The sequence below is a fragment of the Kryptolebias marmoratus genome, linkage group LG20 (assembly GCF_001649575.2).
Source record: "Kryptolebias marmoratus isolate JLee-2015 linkage group LG20, ASM164957v2, whole genome shotgun sequence".
NCBI classification, from domain to species: domain Eukaryota; kingdom Metazoa; phylum Chordata; class Actinopteri; order Cyprinodontiformes; family Rivulidae; genus Kryptolebias; species Kryptolebias marmoratus.
This window is the reverse complement of record NC_051449.1, coordinates 16722507-16740760: the sequence shown is the minus strand read 5'-3', so window position 1 is coordinate 16740760 and position 18254 is coordinate 16722507. Positions and strand designations below refer to the sequence as shown.

General features: G+C 38.3%; 1 protein-coding gene across 9 annotated transcripts in view; it reads left to right on the top strand.

The window, feature by feature from the left end:
* The window catches only part of ctnnd2b (catenin (cadherin-associated protein), delta 2b), a 160685-nt gene that overhangs the window by 22469 nt on the left and 119962 nt on the right, over positions 1-18254 (top strand). For all 9 annotated transcript variants that reach the window (XM_017420860.3, XM_037982054.1, XM_037982053.1 and 6 more), the window contains exon 2: positions 14017-14153. In XM_017420860.3, the coding sequence (XP_017276349.1) occupies positions 14022-14153 (132 nt within the window). In that variant the 5' untranslated portion in view covers positions 14017-14021. The remainder of the gene's footprint in view (positions 1-14016; positions 14154-18254) is intronic.

Genomic DNA, 18254 nt, shown 5'->3' with positions numbered 1-18254 from the left:
GGGGTGGTAATGGTGATGTTCTCTGTGCTGAGAATAGCAATAGGAAGTCTTTGCACTGAGGGCTTCTTCTGACGTTGAAAACTTTTGTGGTCAACTTTTTTTCCCCTTCCTTAAAATGTGTGTTCTGTTTGAAATATGAATGCAGAAGTTTCACTTCTAGGGATATCAGTGGACTGGGCTCATATTGGAGAGCTGTAGTGCACTTTAGAAATAAAGTTTTTTGTCTTTTTATCGTGTTTGTAAAGGTTTTTCCCCAGTTTTTTTTACACTTTTGTTTTTCTTTTTTTTTTGAGATGTCAAACAAGTATTGTAGGGTCTCAACACAAAATTCACTAGTTTTTAGGATAAGATTACAATTGTCCATAATTTAATTTCCATTTGTAGGGGCTGAATTAATACCCAGTTATCTTACTTAATCACATTTTGAAAAAAGGTGCAATTTAGACCATTGGTTCCTAGGTCAGGGTCAGGGATTTCTCTGTGAAACACTGAGAGGGGATCTTGAAATAATCTTCAGTAATCAAATTAAATTGACAAATTATTCAAAAGAAAAAAAACACAGAGACAAACAAACAGCAGTGATGAATGAAAGCAATTTGTAAGAAGGTTAAGGCTGTTTATGTTTTTGTTTAATTTGCTTCTAGATAATTTTATGTTTCAGCCAGGGAAGGTTGGCGTCATAAGTCTCTGCTACTCCTTTGTGGGTAGATAGCTAAAGAAGATTGGGAACCACTGATTCAGACAAAACACAGGCTGAATTTTAGACAATCCGAATTTTTCTGACAGACTGATGCTTATATTTCATATTCAGCTCCAGGGACAGGAATTGCACACAGTCAACACAACATTGCACATAGACACTCTCTTTGCAAACAAGCATTATTTTTGTAACACAGGTAGACATTCTGACTTCATGCTGTTTCTCCGGGGCACTTTGGCCTTGACTAACGTGAGCGATTGGTTGTGGAGGCTTTTGATCATGCACAAAACTTCCATGGTGGCAACGTATTGGGGTACTAGGTGAAGCTTGGGGGAATCATGGTGTCAATGTTGGCGGTGTATCCAAGACAGGAAGCCCACGCACGTTGGCGTAACTTGGTTGTCGGGATTTAAAGCAGGACTGGCCACAATGATTCCTAGGCTGTAACCATGATTGTGACAAGGTCATGGAAACAACCCGTAGCAGCATCCTGATCCAGTCTGACAGAGTCACGCCAGGGTGGGTGTACAGAGCAATTTGCAATTTCATAAAAACAACTAAAACGGGAAAGCCAAAGAATTTTTTTTCCCTCAGTGTATTTGAAGAAGTACATTTTTAACTTTTTGACTTGATGTTCTTATTACGCTCCTTGCAAAAAAGGCTTGAGTCTTCAAGGACTGATATGCAGGTGTTAAGTTAAATCACTTTCGACACGCTAATGAGATTACTGAACCTGTGGAGCTTAAAGTGAAAAACACATTACACTTCAATAAATTTAAGCCAGACAAAAAAAAAAAAAAAAAAGGGTAATTATGTTGGCAACTTAAGTCTTTAAAAATAATTTGGCTTTTTCACACAGTGTTTATCTTTTACAAGGATTTGTGACATTTACTAAGTGTTAAAGTGAAAGTTAAAACACTCATCTCCACTTGGTTCTGACAGCATCCGTGTATCGAACAAAAGAGGGAACACACCTGCTTGTCTCCAAAGTTATAGACAGTAAACATGAACAATGTTGGTCTAATTCACTGAATAACATTCTACAGTGAACTGGACCAACATTATTTATGATCGCCTACTGTCATGGAAGGTGAGCGGTTATGTAATTGCTTGTGTGTGTGTGTGTGTGTGGGTGTGTTTGTTTGTCTGTATCTCATGAACTACTGGATGGATTTTATTGAAATTCTCAGAAAAATATCAACCAAACTCAAGATGGCCACCACAGCCAACTTGTAGATATATATTCAATAGCAACTTTCAGAGGGTTAGAAAACAGATAAATGCCTATAACTCAGCCAATTTTACAGCTATTGAGCTAGAATTTAGTATAGTAGTAGCTTACCATGATTTAGACCTCATACTTCAAGCACTGGACCTTGTACAATATTTTTGCTTAAAGATTAGGTATTAACTATTGGCATCAATGTCTGTTTGTTAGAAAAACTTCTCATGAACCACTGAACAGAAACAAACGCTCAGAAAGTAATTATTGGATGTACATCTACAGTTGAACAACTTGACTTAAAGCGGCTGCTACAGCTAAACAGCCTTTATTTGTTTTTTACATTTTTACAGATATTAAGTTAAAATTTGATGTGGTAGTAGCAAGAGAGTGTGCAAGATCTTCCTTTAAAACTTTTAGATGCAAGGTGACGGAAGATATGCGTTTCTTCAAGTAATGCTACTGTTTAGTTATCTGATTGAATGGACGATCATACAGTTTCCCCCAGACATTAATTTCTCACATTAGTTCAGCTGGTGAGGTGGAAATTGGAGGTTTTCTGCTACTCAAGTCCTGTTAATGTCACTTACAGTAAACAAACACAACTTTTAGTTTAAAAAAAGGATGTTTCCCTTATAGATGAACTATGACAATATTTATTGAGCTATTTAAGGATAATTATATTGGTGTAGAAATTCATTGATACATAGAGTTGCATAATTTTTTTAAAATAGCATTGAAGAGTGCAAAGCACAAAAAATAACCCCTTTTTCTATTTCAGTAATGTTCTCACTCACGGTTCACACCTTAACAAACTAAAGGATATGACTTTTATTCAGGTAAGGAATAGTTTGTGTTTATCACAAAGATAGAAAATACAAATTAGCATGGTAACGTAAAAAAACCCCAAAAAACTCTGCCCCACCCTCAGCAGTTTAATTTTAACATCGTTCTGGCTGCATTTTTACAACAAAAGGCTGCACTTTGACCAACTGAATTAACTTGGAGCTTTTCCAGTCTGTAGTCTTGTTCACATCCAGCTTTGTCACTGCGCTTGTTTGCTTCTGTCATCAAGCGGTTTGAATTCCTCGGTGGGTGGAGGAGAGTTTGAATTTGTCATTGCAGAGTGTTTATCATCACAGCTGTAACCTCTGTAATTATACCATGTGATGAAGCCGCCAGCGTACAGAGAATCGCCCAGAGGATCTGTGGAAAAAATGTATAATTCATAACGCCGATTGTATTTTTGGCTGCTCCGGCATGTTGTTAGGAAACAATGATGCGGCAGAAAACAGGGGCCACTTTGTAATGAAGATGTGGATCGAGTCCTTCAGAGAATAATTCGTTTTCCTTCTAGTTTTACTTCCGGCCTCCTCCCGCTGGGAGGCTATACACTCCACTGTCTGTACATCTAACTCTCTACTAAATATAAATATTCTTATTTATTTCCTGCTAATAAACCTGTGTTAGTTTTGCACTGATGTGGCTGCAGTTTGACAGTGATGCACACAGGATTTCTTCTCAAGATTAAGAGCTGAGGTCTGCGATGTGGCCAGTTTTCATGTCTTTGCTTCATCAGTGAGTAGAATAGAGGCAGAATAGAATCAGGAATGTAGAAGATCTTAAGTAACCATCACAATGTGCAAACGTTTCCCACCAAAAGACTTCACTCAGACGTGTAGCAACACAAGGTCAGGCCTGCTGCACGTGAGAGTGGAAGAGAGGGAGAGCAATTCAAAGGAACTGTCTGAAGACCGGGAAAAGGCTTTGGGACTTCCTTTTTTTTATTTTGTTTCTGTGTTTAGTTTTTGAGCAAAGAAATATATTTTTTTGTGGGTTTAAAATAAAAATCTCAATGGGCTCATGGTAGCATCTTTATTCATAGGAATCAGGGAAGATTACGTAAAAAGATAAAAAAAAGAAAAACAAGAGCACATTCACTTAGATAACCATTACGTGAACATCTGCTGGCTTTTAATGTTTGAGTTTAGTTTCATTCAAAGGTAAATTGTTTTCACTTCACATTTGTGGATTTCTGACCTTAGGACATAGTTGCTTTTGGCATGAATCCAAGTGAAAATTTGTGTTTCCATCTCATTCCTAACACTGTGAATGTTATGGATCCCAAAGCTACATCTAAAGATAATGATCTTTTGTTAAGTATTAGAGGGATTGTTGGATGTTCTTTAGGTGTGGTTGTGTGGAGTATCTCTAAAAAGTAGGAATCCTGCCTGCTGTAAACTGTAGTATCAGTTTGGTGAAACAGGAAGAAGTTCTGAATGCTACATTAGTTATAACTGCAATCACTTATTCATTTCCCTCAGACACACAAACCAGTGGATGATATTTTTTTTTTACTTTTATACTCAGGTTTGCAGCCAATATGTAAAAAAAGAAGCCACTCAGAACAACAAAATGTTAACTGGCTGTATTCTGTTAGATTTAAAGCGGACCTTCTTACGGGTTTTAATAAAGCCTACTGAGATGACTTTTGGAATGAGTTTGGTGCTTCATAAATAAACAGAGTTAAATTAATGTGGCTCATTTTAAAACAACAGGGCAAAGTTAAAATCAGATCAGCGATCAAAACTCTACAGAATTGGGATTTCTATTCGTCGAGCCAAGCAGAGAACGAGAACTTGGCAGGAGCTCTCTGAAGTGATTTAGTGAATGTTTTCCTTGTGGTATAAGTGACTTTCTGCCCTCGTGCGTTTAATAATACATTTTTATTTAATAGTGGATTTTTATTGTGTCCAATTGCCTTGTAATGGTTTGTCATCAGAGCAGCTATCTTTAAGTGATTTGCTCTTGGATCCACACTTTTTTACAACACTGCAGTCGGTATAATAAGCGTCTGTGTACCCACTTAATCTAAATGTTCATTAGCATCTGGACCTTTGACATAGAAAGCTTTGGCTGACTGGTAAATAATCCTTTATGATGCTCATAAAACCATCTGCCATTGTCTGCCAGCAACAACTCTTTGGTAAAAGGTCTTTGCCTTATAATTGGTGACAGCGTCATCACTGTGCAGCCAAACAGATGTTTTAAGCCTATTAGAACTAAGTAGAGACATTTTTATTTTTAGCATCCACTACAGGCTGTATGTAAAAGATCAGCAATGTGACAAATGCCCCGGAATGAAGGCAGAATATCTTACAACCCCAGTTTTGAAAAAGTTGGGACATTCTGGAAAGAAAATAAAAAATGAAAACAAAATGCAATGATATACAAATCACATAAACCCAAATTTTATTCACACAGAAAACATATCAAATGTTTAAACTAAACAACTGCACCATTTCTAGGGGAAAATGAGGTAATTTTGAATTTGATGGTAGCGACAGATCTCCAAAACATTGGGATGAGGGCAACAGAAGGCTGTAAAAGTAAGTCGTACAAATAATCACTAACAGCTGGAGGACCTGTTTGCAATGAATTAGAGTAATTGACAACAGGTCAGTAAGATGACTAGTTATAAAAAGAGCATTTTAGAGGGACTGAATCAGAAGTAAAGATGAACAGAGGTTCACCAGTCTGTGAACAACTATGTCTAAAAATAGTGGAACAACATCAGAATAATGTTTCTCAATAGAAAACTGGGAGGACTTTCAGTATCCCATCATTTATAGTTCGTAAATCATTTAAAGATTTTAAGAATCTGGAGGAATCTCTGAGTTCTAAGGACAAAGCTGAAACTCAATATTGGATGCTCGTGATCTTCAGGCCCTCAGGGAGCGCTGCCTTAAAAACAGGTCTGGTTCTGTTCTGAACATCACTGCATGGGCTCAGGAACACGTCCACAAATCATTGTCTGTAAACACAGTTAGCCTCGCCACCCACAAACCCAGGTTAATGCGCTATCATACAAAGAAGAAGCCATGTGTGAACACTTTACAGAAAGTTGCAGTTGTTCTCTCTGGACCAAAACTCATTTAAAACAGACTCAGGTAAAGTAGAAAACTGTTCTGACGTCAGACTAATGAAAATTTGAAATTCTTTTTGGAAATCATGGACACCATGTCCTCTGTGCAAACAAGGAGAGGGACCATCCAGTCTGTTATCAGCACACAGTTCAAAAGCCTCCCTCTCTGATGGTATGGGGGTGCATTAGTGCTTATGGCATGAGCAGCTTACACATTTAGAAACCCAACAATGCAGAAAAGCACAGGTTTTACAACAACATATGCTCCGATCCAGACAACGTCTTTTATAGGGAATGCGTTGAATATTTCATCAAGACGATGCTAAAGCTTATACTGAATCCATCATAACAACTTGACTTTGAGTCCAGGTGTTTATAAATCATTGCATTCTGTTTTTTAATTTACATTTTACACAATGTCCTAACTTTTTTGGAGTTGGAGTTGTAAAACGGGCAACACCAATTTTCCTAGCTGAAACTTCAGAGGGAACAGAGTCCGAAGGATTCTTCACTTGTCTCTTGATCCCAGACTAAGAGCACAACATGATCTGTGGTAAAACAAAACCATCCAGAAAAACAAGATTAAATAGCAAACTGATGAACATTTTACCTATCAATTTACCAGGTCAATTCTTTACATACTCTGGTTGTTAATGAGGCCACTAGGTCAAAAGACAGTCCCAAGTCTGACTGTAGAACTTTCTGTTGCACTCTGTCATAAAAAAGGGTTAGTGTGTGTGTGTTAATTTATCTATTGGCAAAATTTCTAATTAGCTACTGAAGGTTTTTTTTTTTTTGTAATCATTGGATGATTACTCAACTTCAAAAGTTAATCACAGTACTATCACATTAATTTGTATGAAAATGCAGAGTTTTAGACTAAGATCATCTTATGATGACAAATGACAGAATTGTAGGTCAAACTCTGATAATAACATTAGCATTATGTGCAGTCTCATGCAATGTTGAGGTATCTTGCATAATTTGTTAGTGCTTGGAATATGTATTGTAATTGACCATCAACTACTACCACTCCAAATTTGAGCTCAATATGTGTAAAATTCACTGAATTATAGCTATTATCTGTATGCTGAGGTTGATTAGCTGTGGTGGCCATCTTGATTTGGATTGACTCTAAAATGTAATCAGTTGTAGATGTAGGGCCAATAATTCTGTTCTGAGGGTTTCATTGCAATCCGCCCAGTGGGTTAGGAGATATTTCGCTAACAGACAAACATGGTTGACTCTGACAGTTGTCTCACAATCTGTTGCACTTTGAGTATGTGTGGGGAACAATGCTCAGCTATTACCATACCAAATTTCTGAGAGTTTTATTAATAATCATTCTGTGGTTCATGAGGCATTTTGCTAACACAACAGAATAACAACCTCATGTACACACAGAGACGGGCAAAAACATTATCGCCCTTTCACCATTCAGCTGTGAACGATAAAACTGGAACTGCAAACTCCTCTGTCGATCTGGGGGTTAATAAATACACAAAAATGACACAGATAGAGCTAATTACGTTGTTAGATACAATGTCAAACTTTCTTCCCTTTTTCAAAGCAGGCACAGTCTAGACAAAAAGGGACGGCTGACTGGTAGAGACAAAACACTGCGGAGACTTTTAATGAGACAACAGGGGACTGTCCATCAAACTGTCACATATGGGGAGCACAGAATTTACACACGGAAGCATGCTTTAGTGCTCCATATACGCACGCAGAGGAGGAAGCCCAGAAATATAATTACAGATAAGAGTGATGTGTATCACGCTGAAATAACCTTGGATGTGTGTGGACATCTGGTCTGCCGCTGGAGCCCTGTCTCCACCAAAAATGCGCTCGTCTCAAACCTGATGGATGAGCTTAAAGGGTCAAAAGTTTAAGCTCAATATTCCCCATGTCAGACGTGTCAGTCATATCATGGCCCGCTGCACTCACAATGCAACAGCAATATATCAGAGATTACCGCAGTGAAAGGCAGGGCTAAATACCCCTGAAATATAGACCCCCACCCAAATGACAAAATCCAAGATTATACTTCAGTAAAATAAAGCCTTTAGGCCTAATCCATATTCAAAGTCTTGTCTGAAGCTGGGCTGCGGGCCTCTATAACCTAGTTCTGATGGCTGTTATTGGGGAAAGCTGCTTTGTACTGGTCAGTTGTGTGATGACGGCTTGGACACGGTCTGTTGAGCTGACCTATATTTGGCTGGCTTTCCTGTCTGCACAGCTGAAAAACTCCAAAGCCTGTCTCATGAATTGTTCTATAGGCGGACCGCGCTTCCGGGCATCTTCTCCTCCTCTCATCCAGAACTCCCTTGGATGTTTTGTCAGATGAAATATTTCATGCACACGGGCCTAAAGGCCAAAGCGCGTACGGCGAAGCATCAGGATTTCATTGACCATCAGTGTGCAGAAATTAGCACCACTGGTGAACCAGAGCAATTGATGATAAGATTAACGTCCCGTGTCGTTTGTGAAGGTCTGAAGCGAACCGTTAAGCACATCATGGCTGTGGGAGCAAGGCTGTTTAAATACATGCATAAATGATTAAACGGACTTGACATCAACTAGGATGTGATATTAGTGATGATGTAAAAAGAGAGGATAATGTTATCAGCTCATAATGCCATGTGATGAACGGCAGCAGGTCTTTGCTCTGATCTAAAAATTCAATGTCAGATCTTTGTAAAAGGCGTCTCTTGAGGGAGTTGCAGCAGCGGTATATATTGCTATAAACACCCGTCGTGTAACCGGCGTTAACATGCTTCTTCTGCATGTGTGACAGAAGAAACAACACCAAAGTTAGAACTGGAACAAAAGAAAAAAAAAAGAAGAGTGTGGATTTTATTAAAGTGGCTTGGAAAATTTATTGAAGGCACTCATTGCAGTGTCATGAAGACAGGTCCAAAAAAAAATACAATTTATAAAGTAGGAAACAAAATCCTTTGCTTTCCTTATATTGATGATTAATGTGTCCCTAAATTAAAAAGTTGTGAACAGCTGCCAACTACAATTTATTTACCTATGAAAAAGTGACTGAAAATATATCAACAATGACAGTGTCCACGGAAGAGCCATTTGGGATTGGGAAATTTGACAAATGTGTTGTATTAGTTTGTATTTTCGCTCAGAATTGTTGAGTATAGCATGCAGACAGGCTTTTAAAACAATCTAAATTGAAACAGACTTCAGAATGGGGTGTATTTCATCTTTTTATTTTGGAAAAACTACAATCTATTTGATTACCTACACAAACCACAGCCAGTCATGTGACTCAGCTTTCATGTGGTCTTGTAGTGGTGGATTCAGCTGAGTGCTTTGTGTACGTTGCGTGTGTACCCTCATTTCAAAATTGCATATCAATACTATTGGACTATTGGAGTAAACTCTTTCAAACTGTACCATTTGCTATAGTTCATGGTAACCCTTTATGGGTTATATTTTATAGTTTGCAGTCAGTGCCTGTAAGTCCTCTTTTAAAAAGAATCTAAAATTGTTTTAATCTCTATGTTCTGAATGTGTTTTTGAACAATTCAGGGAAAATCGTAATCTCAGAGGATATAAAGAATATGATCAAACAATTTCTGTTCAATTAGTGTTTACATTCTGAACCCCTGTGCCGTTTTTTTTTTACAAAATTTTCAGATCAAATCAGACTGGGTAGAGCAGCTGTATTGATGCGACACTTCTTTTCTGTTGTTTGGCTTTTTGTTCTGTCTAAAGTCAGCGTGTCAAAGTTCACTTTACATCTCTGTAGGCCAGCGATTCTCATAGCCCAAACTCCGGCCCGGATCAGGACCGAATTTCAAATCAGTCTGGATCCAGCACACATTTTATATCACAGTGCAAGTGTGTGTTTGGTGCTCTTTTAAGAGTGGTGTGGCTCGTTTAAGAGTGTGCACAGAGAGAGAAAGAGTGCACGGGGTTAGTGAAGCAAAGAGCGACAGTGTCCTCATGCTTGGTTTGAGAATCGGAGCACATGACTGAGACGGAGGAAAAATAAGCTGTAAAAGAGTGAATTTCTAGTGGTAAATGTTCAGTGTAGGCTGCAGTAACAGCAATAAAAGCTGCAAGTCTTCAGACACAAGCTGTCTGAGGCTGTTTTTGCCATGTAACAAAAAGTGGGTTAGCCTTGAAGCATGTTGCAGCTTTGGCCTCTGCTGGTGTCATTATCAGAAACTACGGCAGCAGAGAAGGAGGTGTTATGTCACATTGCCATGCCGTTATCTAATGGTGAAGAGGAAAATAGTTAGACTAAGGAAACCAAGTTTTTAAAGATGACTGGAAGGAGAAATATTCTCACCACATCTGTGTGAGTGCATTCTCAGCAATAAATGCGGTAAAAAGCTTAGATTGCAGCCGCTTAACAAATAAATATTGAAGTCAGTTACTCCGTCTGACATCATTTTGTGTGCTAATATTTAGGCAGCTCACCATTTTCCCCACTTCAGGTTTCTCTGTATTTTACCTGTCTCAGAGCACCTGTAACTTCTACCTCAATCATTCTGATGTTTCAGAGCCTTGTTGCCTTTAAGTTCAGTTTGTTCCATGTTTATGTTTGTGGAAAAGCAAAGAAATGTCATTTGTTGAGGCGAGAAAAGTCATAAAGTTAAACACATTTAAGGTAAAGTTTCTTATAAAACTGCAGTGCACACTAGGGTTTATTGTCAACAGTTAGAGCAGCTCAGGTTTACAAGCAAACATTTGTAGGCAAACCGTAATTTCCTTTGGTTGAAAGCAAATTTAATAAATGGGATTTGCTTATTGCTGGTTGGTTTTGACCTTATCTAGTAATCAGATTTGGACCTTTGAATCTAAAATTTGAGACCCCCTGGCTGTATGCGAAGCAACTCTTTTTTTTGTTTGGAGAAAAAAAAAAGAAAAATGAGTTTAAAAATTATTCTTTTCAGAAATCTGCAATGACCAAATGTGACCACAGGTGCCGCTGTTTAGCAAAAGTTACAATGTTTTGCCTCATGCTTAATAATGGGTAGATTTGGCAGCAGTCAAACACCTGATTAACAGCTTACTCTGCCACAGCTAATATGAATCTTGGCCCTTTTCTTAATAAAATAAAGTAAAAAAAAAGAACATAATAATGGGCTTTGACTCATTTCTTTAGAGAGGGAATGCAATGAAGGAGATTGGAGTTAGCAGAAGTGATGACACTGTGTGTGGTGGGACCAAAGAGAGAGCAAAAATGAAAACAGGTGAGAAATACGCAGGCCTGATTTAAAAAATAATAATAAAAAAATAAATGTAGACCACAATATTTCTGTTGGTGTGATGGCACAGTTGGAGATTACCAAAAAAAGAGCTGGTGTGAAAAATGTTACACATGCAGCGATGTCACGGGGCCAGATAAGCAGCCTGTTTACCAGAGGTACGGTGCATGCACAGAGGAGGAGGGAGCTGGTGCTGGAAGAGCTTAGGTGCACTGTAGCGTAGCAGGTTCTAATCCACCGTTTCTGGACATCCTCTTTCTGTCACCCTCTGCCGGATGCTGCCTAATAAAGCAGAAATGTGCTGAGAAGAAAAGACTCTAAAGCAGGTCAAGTGAAGAAAAACGGGTAGGGAGAGGAGGGGCAATCAAGTTTTGAAGCAAAAGGGGAAAAGAAGCGATGGGGAGGAGGAAAATGACAAAGTGTAAGTAACAAGGTGGACGGTGATGAAAAATTTAGGTTTAGAAACGGCAATGGGTGAAGAGATAGATGGAGGGGAAGAGGAAGAGGAGTGCTCTCCAAAATGGAAGACGAGTGAAGCAGGTCAGCCATACGAGCAGCCTTCACTGACCAGAGATTGTTGCCTAGCAGCGTGCAAGAATAGCTGTTTTCTCCTCTCATCTCCTCTTCTTTCCCCCATCGTCCTCCTGCTCCTCCTTTCTCCTCACATCACTCTCATTGAGGTCTCGCAGGCTCTCAATTTTTCCACCACTCTCCTCGTTTCCACTCTTATCCCTGCACTCTGCTCACTCACTCCACTTTCTTTACTTCGGCCTGGGGCTTGTGTGTGTGTGTGTGTGTGTGCAGATTCCTCGGCATGTAAAGCTGCCTGGTGCAGCTGTTCCACCGGCTCCGTGCAGCATCAGGATTACATGGCACATGTGGAGCCCATGTTCTCCTACGTTCAAATACAGGATGACACATGGCTCAGATTTTTCCTTCAGTGTGTGTGTGTGTGAATAAAAGATCATCTGGTGCTAGAAGTCTCGAAGCTAGCAAGTTTTGACTTTGGATAACTGAGCTGTCCACATGTTTTATGGTAATATGGTACTGATAAGTTTCTATTCTACAGTTAAACATTTTCCCAATCCTACTATGGTTCATGGTTCTTGAGTTTAAATATTATTTATATACTGCACCTATAACCATAATTATTATTATTCCCTGAAGATGAAATGACTGTAGTGTTAGCAAAATACCTCATGAGTCACTGGACATAATATAATTAAACTTTCAGGAAACAATCAGCGAACGTATACATACAACTCTTTAACATTTGGAGTTAGCTCAATTCAAGATGGCCACCACAGCCAGCACAAAAAGGGTTATAACTCTGTCTATTCAGGAAACACATGCAGTTGGGTTATTGTACTGTTGTCATCTAATATTTGTGGTAGATGAAAAATGAGCAAAACTGTGCATGGATATCATCAGGTACATGATTGCAGACATGTACCAATTCATTTAGAAAATTTCTGAACAATTAGTATTTAAGGAATCTATCAATTCGTTTAAATTTTACACTTTTTAATTTTCATCAGGGCTGCACACTATATATCAAAAATTCATCAGTTGCGCAGGATCTGTGCATCAATATTGCAAAGAACTTCTTGGACTGCAATAAATCATAGTTGTAGCCCAAGTACCAATATTATATTTGGCCAATTTAATGGACTCTTACTCTCACTGATGTAATGTAATCCTGATTTAAATGATAATGGTTAAGATGCTAACACACAAGGAAAGTGTTGATGAATGTGGTTTTATCACACATGATTTTGTCATCTCAATGTTTAATGTATCATATCATATCATATCATATCATATCATATCATATCATATCATATCATATCATATCATATCAAAATAATTGTATGTTTTTTCTAATATCTTGCAGAACTGATTTCTTAGAAAAAAAAACAAAAAAAAAACCCTATCTTTAACCGTACAACTTTGCAGTTGCTATACACATGCACACATTAAAATCTGTTAACTAATAATGCTCTAAATTCTTAAAGGGCTAGTTCAGATCTTTTAAAGTGGAGTTCTGTGGAAAGATTATAAACACCTAATAACTTACCAGTTGTACATAGATCTTTGAATGGCCTCAGTTTGGAGAATAAGTTCTTGATTCTGACCTAAACAGCTAGTCTGTGTGGGCCCAAAGAGAGTGGGGTCGTCTTTAAACTTCTTCAGCACAATATTTTGTAAACCTTTACACCGCTGTTAATTTTGCATGGTGAATATAGCAGAATTAGGATGATATTCCTGGTGGGAGTGCTCCAGAAATGCTAAATCTAGGTTTATAAAATACAGATCAAATGAACCACTTTGAAATATTTGAGACTTGATTTGTTTTAAGAATACCTGGTCAGAATTAAACTATTTCTACAAATTGAGTTCATTTAAAGAGCTATCTACAACAAGTAAGATATTATGTGTTCATAAGCCTTCCACAAAACCCCACTTCAAAAAAAATCTGAACTGTCTATTTAAGTAAGGCTTATAAGTCATTTAAAATACTGTAATCTTGCCTTCAACAGTGATTGTGTACATACTCAGCTGTCAAGCTTGTCACAATGAAACATCCGTTAATTTTCTGTTCTCACTTTGTCCTGTTCAGGGTTGTGGGAGGGTCTGTGTCTCTTTAAACAATTACTTTATTATGAGAAGTATAACTGATTGACTACCTTAAAGGTCAGTCATTGTCTTTTTTTTTTGTTTTGTTTTATTCAAAATTAAAAGAAAAAAATATCTGGAGAAATAGAAGTTAAAAATGTGCAGATCTTCAGCATTTGTACTTAAATTAACTTTTTCTCTCATAGTTAAGTACAGAAGTGAGATAAAGTTTAAGTGGGACAATGTTTTTGCACAAAAATTGGCCTATCAGTGCCTTTAATTTTAGTAAACTGTTTGTTATTTCTTTGTTTTCCAGGAGGTATGCCAGTGCCTGAGGTGGCGTCTGACAGTGCCAGCGCCGCCGCCATGTTGAGCCCTGTCCTCAATGCCTCCAATGGAGACGGCTCCGAGTCTGAAACCACCTCTGCCATCCTCGCCTCCGTCAAAGAGCAGGTTAGACGTCTTTGTGCGTTTGCCTCTGAGTCCGTGTTTGTGCAAAACCCATGGGAGGTTGTCACATTTAATGAAAGATGAACACCAGAAAGTAGAGAGGATAATTCCTCCAGTCCTTTCAGGGAAAAACAAGGTGACAGTAAACAGTAAACACCAGTGATGGAATGCCCAACTAAGCCAGTGTGTCACAAATATGTCATAGCATGTTGATTTAGAGAGCCTTAAGCCACGTCTGCGCGATGTGATTTTACCCTGAAGTGGTGGAAGGCATCATTTCCATACGTTTTGTTAAAGTTTGAGCACCTTTGTTGGCATGACTGCGTGTGATGAGGCAGCACAAAGTCGAGACTAAGTCACCTTGATTTTATTTTCAGAATAGCTAAGATTAGCCTTCAGAGCTGAACTGTGTTTGATCATTATAAAATAATGAGCGGCAGAATATTCATCACAGTGCTCAGATGTTACCCGATGTGCTCATTCTTTGCAACTCCTCTTTCATTTTTGACTCTGTGGCAGTGTCGGAGGTAATCTGATTTTGAACTGTACTGCATTAAGACGGTTTCTGCTCCTGTGTGAATGGAAACATGATCCATGGTTGCCACTTGTCTAACACTGTTGAGCTTTTAACGTGTGAGTCTAATGAACCCAATTAGTACTCATGTAGCACACTGTGAACCTACACCTGGATCCAAAAAATTTATTTGGTTGAAAGTATCCAATTCTTGGATTTTCTGTACTGCTGCACTCACTTGTAATTTCATTTTTGACAGATTTCCGAACATTTTGTTCTATTGTAAGAATTGGTGTCACAGGAAGGATAAGACTTTACTTTGACACGAGTAAGCAAAAGCAGAAGAAGAAATTTATGGTTTTGAATCTCCAGAATAAAACAAATATAGCATAAAAAATGGCAAAACAGAGACAAAACACTAAAAACACTCAAGTTCATAGTGTACCCTTAAGACCAGTGGTACTCCTATGTGTACTGTAATGCTGTTTTTTTTGATTGTCTGACCTGGTCCTACATGGTCTCAATAGTTTTCTATTTAACCAAGTGCTGCCTCAGCGTGGCTGCTTGAATCTTACCACCAACGGGTGAATAAGTTAAATAAAGTCACAAAACACTCACCATTCTCTGCTGCAGTTTCCAAACTTTGAGGTGGAGGTGAAACTAAATCTGAGTGTACCATTTCCTCAGAGAAGTTTCACTCTAATGTCCACTTTAGTCCTTGGTTAACTCAGAACCAGACACAGGTCTGTCAAAGCACACCCCAGCTACAGCGTGCGTGCCTGAAATTAATTTATCCATTATATTTTTGTGTGTTTTCATCCTTAATTTTAAGGTGAAATGTTTGTAACTGTTTGAATTTTAATCAAAAATTTTATTTTAACTATTTTTTTTGGGTTGTGGTAAAATGTTTTCATTAGAAATCAGATAAAAACTTGTGATAAAAAGGAAGATATAAGAAATTAATAAAGTCTTAATTCCTGATAAATAAGATACATTGAGAAAGGTACTTTCATATTTCTGTATGAATATTTTGATATAGGAAATCAGATTTTTTCGGCCCCATGTGAAGAGAAGTTAGACCCCCTGAGGTTGAATGTTATGCAGCTTTAATAAGAAGTTAGAAGGCCATGTGTAGTTGAAGTTCTGTTTTAAGGTCTGAAGATACTCATAAGAAATCAGAAAAAGAAAAAGACCAGTCAAATGAGTTAGTGGCAAAAGCTTTTCTTCAGAAACATACTGTTTAAATCTTGTCTTATTTCGTCGTTTGAGATCTTATTACACCCCTAATGTCCAGTAAGAGCTGGGGGATTTATTTAAACACATATAATATAGGTTCACATGATTCAGTTTTGCAACCTGGAACTCTTTCCCTGATAGTAACAACCACGATACTTATAATTTTCTAATTACACTCTCGAACAGACATCTTTACAGATGAGCATGTTTTCAGAACGCTGGTAGGCATTTTGACTCCAAACAGGTTTCTCTGGGGCTCTGTGGCCTCGACTAATCAAAATGCTGATAATCACGAGACTTCTGCTTCATTTGCAATTTTTTTTTCGGCCTCTGCAGCCTCACATAAGCTTTTTAGAAAAATAAAATCAACAAGATTAACAGACATACCATTTCCTAGAACATTTTCAACCAACATTCTTCAGTAAATGACTGAAAAATCAAACACTTACCGTGTGTGGTATATTGGAACTTCATTCCACACATTTTTTAAAAATTGTTTTCCGTTTCAGTACTGATTTATGAACCAGTCAAGGCCACGGTCCTGCCTATTCACAGCGAGGAAAAAGAGCGGCTGACTCTCAAAACTGCATCACAAGATGGCCTCTGAGGCTCACACACAAAAGGTGATTTGAACTGAAGTTTTTTTTAGAACAAACAATCAAACTTTCTTTTTGAGTCGTGCACAATTTAGCCTGTCAAACTATTTTTTAATCTGTAAAGTAGAAAAATAAATAAAATAGAATGTTTTTTTTATCATTAACCATTCCATATAAAAGTTAACCAGCAAGACAGAGCTAGTTCCTAACCTTTTTTCCTAATTTGTCAATCTCATGCTGGTACATGCATGATATCATCTCCAGTGATTGTTCATCATTCCCGGAGATCTTTTCTAACCCAGTTGTGAGTTAATTTCTGATTTCTCTTAACTTGCAACATGATGTCTGACATGAAACGTTCAGAATTAACTCCTAACACGATTTCCAGCAAACAGAGGCACATGAATACGCCTCATTATCGCCTCAGTTTGAAACAGCCAAGGGCACAAGAATTTTTAAATATGCGTAACAAAAGGTAGTCCGATAAATACTGCATCAAACAAAATCATTTATTTATTGCTTTTATCTTACCTGCTTTAATCAGTTTACAAAAAGGGGACCTTTTCACGCCGAACGTTTAGAGTTTGAAAGCAGATAAAATGGTAGATGAGCCTTGAACACATGTTCAAGTTTGAAGATGAGCTTAAATTAAAAAAAAAAAAGAAAAAGAACAGAAACATCTGCCTGTCAGGGAAGCAGGTGGATGTATCCTAAAAAGTCTAAAGATGCTGAAGCAGAGATGTGATTTACTCACTGAATAACCCCCACCTGCTTTGCATATGAGCAGCACGATGAGCCCTTTCTTAGTATAGTGTGCCACCTCTGCAGTATTTTGAATTACAGCTGCGTGAGACGGGCTCATTGCGCTCGCAGGGGATTGAATGACATGTGTTGAAATCCAAGATAAAACGTTGCATGGAAAAAAATAACGAAGAGAAAGACTTTGCTGAGAACCGGAAGCTGTGGGTGCCCTCCATTAAAGCTGAACTGCTGGACACTTTGAGATGCTGCCTCCTGAATTAAAAAGCAAAAGAAATACCAAAGTTATTATATTTCGATCTGCTTGGAGCATTTATGTAACAAAGTTCAGGGCAATCCATGAGGCGGTTGTCTGCATATTTTAATCTGAACTAAAATGTCGGACAGATGGACCAACATTGTCACCCCCTGGAGAGCCGCAAAGCTGCTGTGTTTACTTTCACCCAGCTTACTCCGCAGTGGGATAAAAACTAATCAACGGAGAGTAAAATCAAAACAGATTAGAAATGATGTGAAAGTGGGATCTCAAACTGAACTTTTCCTGATCCGATCCTGTTGGCGGATGTTGAAAAGAACCGCTGCCCTTATATGAACCAACCTCTGTAGTGTTTCAAAGTGAGATTGGGGCTTAAGGCCTTTCCATACTCCATGAGAAGTTGCGAAGTCGGCTCTCATTCACATGGTTGTGTGACAAATATTGCGTCATTTTGTTCTCGTGGCGACACAAGGCTCTGGACGAACTTTTTCTCACAGGGGTTTGCGCCAAGTTTTGTGTGATTGGTCAGAAGTTGTTGTGGGCGTGTTTATGCGGAAAAGCCGGAGAGCTTTAATGGAGTCATTTGTGCTTCTACTGCTCCGCTGAGGAGCAGCTGGAGGCTGTTAGAAAATACAGCCATCTTTGCTACTGTTCCGGCAAAACTTAGAAACCTATGAACTCAAAAAGACAGCGGAGACAGTTTAATAAACACGTCTGGTCGCGGTAAGGGAAGCAAAAATCTC